General features: G+C 30.4%; 1 protein-coding gene across 1 annotated transcript; it reads left to right on the top strand.

Annotated features, from left to right (window-relative positions):
- Positions 1-219: 219 nt before the first annotated feature.
- On the top strand, positions 220-5,764 carry LOC105138627 (linoleate 13S-lipoxygenase 2-1, chloroplastic-like). Its single transcript, XM_011044771.1, has 9 exons — positions 220-676; positions 987-1,255; positions 2,417-2,654; positions 3,021-3,341; positions 3,458-3,543; positions 3,705-3,815; positions 3,907-4,208; positions 4,405-4,671; positions 4,799-5,764. The coding sequence occupies exons 1-9, from the start codon at positions 343-345 to the stop codon at positions 5,556-5,558; spliced, it is 2,688 nt and encodes an 895-aa protein (XP_011043073.1). The 5' UTR covers positions 220-342; the 3' UTR covers positions 5,559-5,764.
- The last annotated feature ends 4,922 nt before the right edge of the window (positions 5,765-10,686 follow it).

The raw sequence follows: 10,686 nt of genomic DNA, 5'->3' as shown, positions 1-10,686 counted from the left end.
TGGATTTGAAAAGTAAGATTTATTAATTTTCACATGTTTATTAAACAAATCATACCTATCCACTCTTTCATGAGAAATTTACTTTTTGACAATTTTCTTTGAATTTGAACATGTAAATGATGTTAATTATGATGACATGTAAACAAATTTATTTACCTTGCAAGCCAATAATTTAATTATGTATCACATGCATGAATTATAGACCATATGAAAAACATGTTCCTCTCTCTCTCTCTCTCTCTCTCTCTCTCTCTAGTTCTATATATCATAGCTTGCTCACTACAGATTTTCATACAACAAGCTCCTCGTTAAACCTAAGTATCTCCTCTCCTATCAGCAACAATGTTGAGGCCACAGCTTCACCAGTCACACCTTTCAACAAAAACCCCTTTTCTACTACCTAAACCATTCATCCATGGCAGTGGTTTTCCTGTGTATCCAAGGTCCTTGTCCACTAAAGCAAACAAAAAAGTTCGTGTTGGCTATAGACATGGAAGCATTAAATCTGTAGCTAGTGTCACACAGCAGTCCACAGATGTTAAGGCTGTGGTGACTGTGAAACAAACAGTTGTTGATTTTTGGACAGAAATAGGGATAGAACGAGGACTTGATGATTTTACAGACCTGTTTGGCAAAACACTCCTCTTGGAGCTTGTTAGTGCAGAGCTTGACCCAAGTAAGCAGCGCTTCCTGAAAGACCTGTGCATGTTCCAAGTATTTTATATTTCTTTTTTATTAACAATTTTTTAAGTTCTTATCGGATGATTTATTTATTGGAAAAACTTAACATATGTTCCTCGTTTGCAAAGATATATATATATATATAAAGATGAATGATTGAAGCAAGACAAAATTTGTTTAAGTAAAAAAGCTGTACCCACCAGTATAAAAAAAGTTGTTTAAGTAAAAAAGCTGTACCCACCCAAAAAAAGGACAAAAAGTTGATCCATCCTCTCTCTTTTTTTTTTTTTTTTGAATTTCTCTAGAGACGGGATTAGAGAAGCCCTCAATTCGAAAGTACGCACACAAGATAGATCATGACGGAGAGGATATCAAGTATGAAGCGGATTTTGTGGTTCCACCAGATTTTGGAGAGATTGGTGCCATTTTTGTTGAGAATGAGCACCATAGTGAGATTTACCTTCATGATGTTGTGTTTGATGGCTTCCCTACTGGACCCGTTCATGTGACTTGTGATTCCTGGATCCATTCCAAGTTTGACAATAAAAAGAAGAGACTCTTTTTCACTAATAAGGTTAGTTATTTTTAATAATAAGATTTGTTATTATCAAATAACTATCTCCATTTAAATATTTAAATTATTATATGAAATTTTAAAATATTATTTGTATTTTTTTTAAAATATTTTCTTAGATAAAATTTTTTTGTATTTAAAATTTATATAGATCTACAATATTTTATACTTAAGTTTTTATCAAAGATCTAAGTTATGAGATTAAAACTTATAATTAATTGATTATCAAAACTCTGATAATATATTAAAAAATTATTTTAATTTAAAAATTTAAAATAATGAGATGAAATCCCATATAATGTATATGATTTTTTAATAATTATTTACTCTCATGTGATCTAATATATTTTTTTTGTTTGTTTGTTTAATTTGATACTTTTATTAATCAGTTACGAAGTTACGATGCTGGATAAAATTTAAATTATTAGTATGATAAATTTATTAATATAAATTATTTAAATTTTTTTTTTATAATTTTCCTCAATTTATTCTTATTTTATATTATTAGTGTGATAAAGTTAAAATTTTCAGAACAATCGAACTGAGATAATGGGATTGGATCAGGCCACACATAACATCCACAAATGCCATACCAAAACATTTTTAAGAAAAACATTTGTACATAAAGTACCATATATATATATATATAATTTTATCCAGCATGGTAATTGATGAATAATAATGTTCTGAAAATTTCAACTTTATCACACTAATAATATACAATAAGAATAAATTGAGGAAAATTATAAAAAAATAAATTTAAATTTACATTACACGTTTTGTTGAAAGAGTGAATAACTAGAAAAATAATACAAAAGATTTCATGTGATAAATCACAGGATATAATTCATCGGGGGAGCTTATATGTATACTCATATGCTTTAACTCAACGTTCATGATTTATTTATTTTTTCCTCACGATAATGTCAATATTACCATGTGAAGTTTTCAGGTCATGGATATGGTAAAAATAAAAAAAATAATCTCGCACTGATATAAATATTTATAAATTGGATATCTTTTTCAAATAAACTTATTATATTATTTTAATATACTAAAATTAAAAATAAATTTAAAAAAAAAGATGTTATTTTAATCTTATAAAATATCCCACATAACGGAATCTTTTATATGAATTGATTTTTGTGTTTCATGGAGGAGTCATACTTGCCATTGGAAACACCAAATGGATTGACAAAACTGAGAGAGGAAGAGCTTGAAAGTTTACGAGGCAGTGACAGCGGAGAACGAAAGAAAGGTGAAAGGATCTATGACTATGACGTGTACAATGATCTTGGAAATCCTGATAGCGATCCAGAGACAGCAAGGCCGGTGCTCGGTGGCCAAGAGCACCCGTACCCTAGGCGTTGCCGTACCGGCCGACCACGGACCGAGTCAGGTAAAAATGCAGAAAAATAATGAAAAAAAATAGTAATGTTGGATTGTGATCGAGTCGAAGTCCAATGTTGTTTGTTTCAAAAAAAGATACAATATCATGATCTTACTTAACCTGTTTAATCTGTGATTCAAGCTATAAACAAGGTAGATTTAAAAAGTCTGCTTCATAAACTTGCAAAGAAAATTGTCGAGATAATATTATGATCTTAATATAATAATCAAATAAACTAGAATTACTAAACTTAAACCTATCTATTAAAAGAAATTGTCAAGTATATTACTGTTAATCTATACCTATTAACTAAATTATGGAAATTAATTCTATCCTTCATTGATTCTAACCATTTGGAAACAATTGTGCTGATAGATCCACTTACGGAGACAAGGAGTAGCAGCTTCTACGTGCCTCGAGATGAAGAATTCTCAGAAATAAAGATGGGCACGTTTTCTGCCAAGACTCTCAAATCAGTATTGCATGCCCTAGTACCTTCTCTATCAACCGCTATTGTTGACAGTGAACTTGGATTCCCCTTCTTCAGTTCCATTGACGCACTATTCAATGAAGGAATCAATTTGCCTCCCCTTAAGAAACAGGGGTTTTGGAAAGATCTTCTGCCTAACCTTTTCAGGGCCATCACTGATGAAACTAAAGATATCTTGAAATTTGAGACTCCTGATACCATGGAGAGTAAGATATTTTTTATACCTAAAATAAAAACTAGATTTGACATGGGAAATTAATAAATCAATCATAAATGAAAAGATATCTATCATTTTCTCACTTTAAGAGTTCTTGTGTTTCAGGAGACAGATTTTTTTGGTTTAGGGATGAAGAATTTGCTAGACAGACTCTTTCTGGTCTCAACCCTTGTAGCATCAAAATGGTCACGGTATGGTATTTTTGTCCATTAATAAGAAAGGAAAAACCAGTCCAGGTTCATGCGGTTCATCAAGAAATGAATCAATTGCTCACAAATGTTGGTAATATTAAAACTAACGATGCTGAGACATTACTCTTTTCTTGATGAAAGTATTGCATTAAATCATGCAGGAATGGCCATTAAGGAGTAAACTAGACCCTGAAATCTATGGTCCTCAGGAATCAGCAATCACTACAGAAATGGTTGAGCAAGAAATCAAAGGGTTCATGACATGTGGAGAGGTATGAAGTAGAAAACCGATTGAATAACGGTATTGAAACTCATCTTGATTTTCCTCTTAACAAACTAAATTCGGTGCATTGATGAACGTAGGCAGTAAAAGATCAGAAGCTTTTCATCCTTGACTACCATGATTTATTCCTACCTTTTGTAAGCAAAATAAGAGAGCTGAAAGGCACGACATTATACGGGTCACGGACATTGTTCTTCTTAACCCATGAAGGAACATTGAGACCACTAGCTATTGAGCTCACTCGACCACCGATGGATGGTAAGCCGCAATGGAAGCAAGTGTTTAGACCAGCTTGGCATTCCACTGGTGTTTGGCTTTGGAGGCTTGCCAAAGCTCATGTCCTTGCACATGAGTCTGGCTATCACCAACTTATTAGTCACTGGTATGCACTTTCCTTGCGCTTGAGTTAGCAGCCGCCTTGCATTAATGTACAAAAAATTTCGGTTAGCAGCCGCCTTGCATTAATGTACAAAATTTTTCTTCCACCATCAATTTCAAACATGTATCAGATGTTATGTTTAAAAAAAAAAAGGATTTGAATCGATTTACAAACATGTATCATATGTTATATTCTGCAGGCTAAGAACACATTGCTGCACAGAACCATACATAATCGCGGCCAATCGCCAACTTAGTGAAATGCATCCAATCTACAGACTCTTGCACCCTCATTTCCGGTACACAATGGAGATCAATGCTCTAGCTCGACAATATCTAATTAATGCAAAAGGGATTATAGAGACGTCATTCTTTCCTGGCAAGTATTCTATGGAATTAAGCTCTGCTGTCTATGATCAAGAATGGCGGTTTGACTACGAGGCGCTGCCCAAGGATCTAATAAACAGGTATGTTTGATCGATCCTTAGCTAGCCTCTCATTCGACCAAACTTAGATGCTGCTAGTCATAATTAATAAGCTTTTTGACGCGGCTGCTAGTTATAACATTTTCTTTCTGATTCTGATAATTGATAGGGGAATGGCTATGGAAGATCCATCTGCTCCACATGGATTGAAATTGATGGTGGAAGACTATCCATATGCCAGTGATGGTTTGGTTTTATGGGATATCATCAAAGAGTGGGTTAGTGACTATGTCAATCACTACTATTCAGACTCAAGTCTCATTTTGTCTGATAATGAGCTCCAAGCATGGTGGACAGAAGTTCGAACGGTAGGTCACGCTGACAAGAAAGATGAACCCTGGTGGCCTGTGCTTAAAACACCTCAGGACCTTATTGAAACCTTGACAACTATCATATGGATAGCCTCCGGTCATCATGCCGCAGTGAATTTCGGACAATATACATATGCAGGATACTTTCCAAATAGGCCTACAATTGCTAGGATGAATATGCCAACCGAAGACCCGAACGATGAGTTGCTGAAACTATTTTGGGAGAAACCTGAAATGATGCTATTGACAACATTCCCTTCACAAATTCAGGCAACAACAGTGATGGCTATATTGGATGTGTTATCAAATCATTCTCCCGATGAGGAGTATCTTGGGCAGCAAATAGAGCCATCATGGACAGAGGAACCGGCTATAAATGCGGCTTTCGCAAAGTTCAATGGGAGGCTGAAGGAGTTTGAAGGAATTATTGATGAAAGGAATGCTGACACTAAATTGAAGAACAGAAATGGAGTTGGCGTTGTGCCTTACGAGCTTTTGAAGCCATTTTCTGACCCTGGAGTTACAGGAAAAGGAGTTCCTTACAGCATCTCTATCTGAAGTTTGAAAACTTGTAATGGTATGTGTGAAAAAAAAAACCATGGTGGAATAATGTTGCGCTAAGTTGTTTCTTCTTGCATTTGCCTAAAAGATCAGCAATTGAAAGCAATCCCAGTAGATTTAACGAAGGAATTTAATCGATTAGCTTTAGTCGACCATCCTTTGATTTACAGGGTTGTAGGTAATTGATCGATATCTTTGCCATAGAATAATTGAGAACATCCTGTTTATTGATCTTATAGCCAGAAATATTTCAGGATTTGTGGACTAGAGGGGAGCTACCTGTCATTCTCTTAATTTTCTTTTCATATCATATAATAACAATTAACTTTTAATGGTATTTTTTTGAGAGGATTTACTAAAATAATTTCTATCATATTCTTGATGAATTTTGAACATTTTGAAGATTGTATAAACGCATATATGCAAACATTATAAAAAGAGTACCTTGGTGTAAACTAAGCCTCACCGATTTTGGCTGAGAGATACCCTATGATTGAACATTATTTCCTTTTTAATTTTTCGGAAGTAGATATATTGAAAGGGCTAACTAGATGGTAGCTAAAAGCAAAATACAAGGAAAAAAATTTATAAAAACTGAAAGCAGACAATAAAAAATAAAAAAGTCAACAACTACAAATAAGAAAAAGAACATGGAGACTAAAGGAGCTCACGCGTCTAGTTTAAAAACCTTGATGATTTGGTATTGTTAGATTAATCTATAATACCTTCAAGCTCCATAATTAAATCAATTTTAGTAATTATTAAAAATTTATTTGTATACTTTAGCAAATTCAAGAGACAATATATATAGAAGCAAGGAGAAGCTATTTTTGAAGGTTGTAGTTTTATCACTGAAGGTAATAATGTTCCTCATAAGTCATATATTCCGGCTAACACAACAAAAAAGCATAGATTAAACCTTACTATGGAATTTTCTAAACACTAGGTTGGACCACTAATGTAATAAATCAAATCTCAATTAAGAATCCAATACTGGTAGCTAATTAATACTTCAATAACAATTCAAAGCTCAATTAAGAATAATTGCTAAGCAAGGCAAAAAAAAAGAATTAAATAACCTATTAATGTTGGGACACTTAGGCATGCATGGCAGAATAGGAAAATGATCCATGATAATAATGGTTTTGCATGATTTGCATGTTAATTCATCAATGACAATGTTTATGTTTCTTAAAATGTTAATAAAGTGAGTTAGGTTTTTAATTCTACTTGCTATTCTTTTAAGTGAGTTTCATGATATATTTTTAAAGAGAAATATAGCAAAAGATGAGACTATTGGTGTGCATACGATCTATATTAAGAAAAAACTAAAACTACTCAGCGTTTCACTGTAAGCTTTTCACTGTAGCAATTTACAGTGAAACGCTGAGCATTTTTTCTCTTCTTTTCATTTTTTTTTTTTACTTGTTTTTTTTCAAGTTTTTTTTCATTTTTTTTGCTTCTTTCTTTGTTTTTTTATTTTAATAATTTTCTTTATTTAGTTTATTTTGTTAATATTAATTTTGTTTATTTACTTATCAGCCTTTCATGATACTGATTGCGAATTTAGCATGTTAACTTGGTTTCACGAGTTAGTCTGATTTTTTTTATTTTTTTAATTAATTTTTTTGTTTACTTTAGTTTGTTAGAGTTAAATTTCTTTCTATTTAGTTATCAGACTTTCATGACACATATTCCAAGTTTCACGGATTAACCTGGTTTCACGAGTTAACCTAGTTAATTCTAGGTTAACCCATCCATCTTTTTTGTGTTTTTTTTCTTTTGTTAATGCCAATTTTTTTATTTAGTTATCAGACTTTTACAACACGGATCCCGGGTTTAACGGGTTAACCCAGAGTTTTTTTTTGCTTTTTTTCTTTTTCATTAATTTTTTTCATTTACTTTAGTTTTTAAATATTAATTTTTTTATTTAATTATCAAAATTTTGATGACACATATCCCAAGTTTTACGGGTTAACCTGGTTTTACGAGTTAACCCATCCATTTTTTGTGTTTTTTTCTTTTGTTAATGTTAATTTTATTTTTTTTAGCTATCAGACTTTCATAACATGGATCTCAAGTTTAACAAGTTAACCTAGTTTGACAAGGTAACTTGGAGTTTTTTTTTAATTACTTTTTTTTTGTTTAGTTTAGTATGTTAATGTTAAATTTTTTTCTATTTAATTATCAGACTTTCATGACACAATCCTGAGTTTGACAGGTTAATTTGGTTTTACGAGTTAACTGAGTTAATTCTAGGTTAACCCGTTAATTTTTTTTTCTATTTAATTATCAAACTTTCATGACGTGAATCGTAGATTTGATGGGTTAACTTGATTTGAAGGGTTAACCCAGTTAATATAGATTTTTTTCTTCATGTTGGTTTTTTTCTTTTTTTTATTTAATTAATTTATTTAATTATCACACTTTTATGACACGACCTTGCACCCAGACCCACATCCAAGGATCTTGGGTCTGGTGTTATAATCAAACTCACTTAAACTTGAGTAATGTAAGTTTAATATTATTATTAATATTATAAATATTACTCTTGGATCAAATGTTGTAGTTAGACTCAAGGTTTTTGGGTATATCTTTACAAAAAGATCTATCACTCTTAGATCTTAGCCTTTTTATATTTTTTATGCAAGAAAAAAAAATAACCTATGGGTATGCCTTTATTTTTTTTTCCTTTTTTTTTTCTTTTTAAGCCTTTTACTATGGACTCCACAGTGCAGTCCATGATGAAAAGGTTGGTACTTTTACTTTTTTTTGGCCTTTTTTTTGTTTTTTTATTTTTTAATTATTTTTTTAATTTCCTTTCTTAATATTAAATTTTTTTTATTTAATTATCAGATTTTTATGACACAGATCTCAAATTTGACGAGTTAACTCAGATGATTCACATTTTTTTCTTTTTCTTCATTAGTTTTTTTTTCGCGTGAGTTTTTTTCTCTTTGCTTTTTCCCTTTTAGTTAATCTTTTTTTATATAATTTAATTCGCTAATATTATTATTTATTTTTATTTAGTTATCACACTTTCATAACAAGGATCCTAGGTTTAATGAGTTAACGTGATTTGGCAAGTTAACTCGGTTGATTTAGATTTTTTTTAATTAATTTTACTTCCAATTTCATATTTTAATATTGTATGTAGTCTACAGTAAGAAGGTTAATGCTTTTAGTTTTTTTTTATGCCTTTTATTGTAGACTGCATAGTGGAGTCCACGATGAAAAGGTTGATGCCTTTTTTTTCTTTTCAATTAATTTTTTCAATTAATTTTTTTGATATTAATTTTTTTCTATTTAGTTATCAGACTTTCATGACACGGATCTCAGGTTTAACAAGTTAAAATAGTTAATTTAGATTTTTTTTCTTTTTCTTCATTAGTTTTTTCTTCTTATAGGTTTTTTTTCTTTTTAATTAATATTTTTTTGTTTAATTTAGTTCATTAATATTAATTTTTTTCTATTTAGTTATCGATTGATGCCTTTAATTTTTTTATTTTTTTTTATGCCTTTGACTCTGGACTGCACAATGTAGTCTATAGTGAAAAAGGTGATGCATTTTGTTTGTTTTTGTTTTGTTACTTTTTAATTCATTTTTTTCTTTTAATTTGGTTTGTTTATGTTAATTTTTTGTCTATTTAGTTATAAGAATTTCATGACACAGATCTCAGGTTTGACAAGTTATCCAGTTAATTTATATTTTTTTCTTTTTCTTCATTAGTTTTTTTCTCTGTATATGTTTTTTTTCTTTGTTTTTCCCTTTTAATTAATTTTTTTAATTTAGTTTGTTGATATTAAAAAAATTTCTATTTAATTATTAGACTTTCATGACACAGATCTCAGGTTTGACAAGTTATCCAGTTAATTTATATTTTTTTCTTTTTCTTCATTAGTTTTTTTCTTGCTATAGGTTTTTCTTTTCTTTTAACTCGGTTAGTTTTTTTTTTCTTTCTTTTTTTCTTTTTTATGCCTTTGACTGCAGACTATAGAGTGCAGTCCACAATGAAAAAGCCATGTCTTTTGTTTTGTTTTTTGTTTTTTCCCTTTTTAATTAATTTTTTTCTCTATTTAGTTATCAAACTTTCATGACGTGGATCTCAGGTTTGACGGGTTAACCCAATTAATTAGGGGTTAACATGCCAATTTTGTTTCTATTTAGTTATCAAACTTTCACAACACGAATCTAATATTTGACGGGTTAACCTAGTTAATTCAGATTTTTTTTGTTTTTCTTCATATTGGTTTTTTTTCTATGTTTTTTTTCTTAATCTATTTAATTATCACACTTTTATAATACAATCTTGCAGCCAGATCTACATCTAAGGCTATTAGGTCTGATATTACAATCAAACCCACTTAAACTTGGGTTATGCAAGTTTAATGTTATTATTAATATTATAAATATTACTTTTGAATCAGGTATTATAGCCAAACCTAAGATTTTTAGGTATAGCTTTATAAAAAGATCTAACACTTTTAAATTTTTATTTTTTTAATATTTTTTATACAAAAAACAATTGACCCATAACATCACGCGAATCATCTAACTAATACAGCCTAAAATTGCTCACAATAAAGCTCGGGCAATCAAGTAGAGTCTAAATCTAAAAGGGTGAAGTTTAGCTAATTTTCTTAATTTTATCCAATGTTGTCATTAGAATGGAAAGTGATTTGCTTTGAGTATAAATAATAGAAAATACATTTTAGGATGCAAGTGATTATCCATATTCTTTATCACTATAATTTTCATTCATTCTTGTCCACGCAAAATTTCTAACAGTTAAAAAATACGTTGCCTTTCTTGATTTTTTAAGTTCAAACTTCGAGGTAAAAATATATCAATTGCTCATTAGGCAGTACATTATACACACACCACCATAGTTTAATAAAATAAAATAAATCGGATGTAAATATGTTGTTTCAATGATATACTAGTAATGAAACTCAAACTTAGGATCAAATGAATATTTTTCTGACCATTTATTTGACGTTGCGGTTAAACTTTTGTTTTCCTACTTTTTTATTCTTTTTCTTCAAATTATGAAAGTCTCAACACTAGTTGCAAGCATTAAACACACAAGATAATCTTGAGCTTGGTATGTATCTGCTGTAGTCT

Source organism: Populus euphratica, unplaced genomic scaffold, assembly GCF_000495115.2.
Source record: "Populus euphratica unplaced genomic scaffold, PopEup_1.0 scaffold80.1, whole genome shotgun sequence".
Classification (NCBI taxonomy): domain Eukaryota; kingdom Viridiplantae; phylum Streptophyta; class Magnoliopsida; order Malpighiales; family Salicaceae; genus Populus; species Populus euphratica.
The sequence above is the reverse complement of the archived record's forward strand: the minus strand, read 5'-3'. Positions and strand labels throughout refer to the sequence as shown.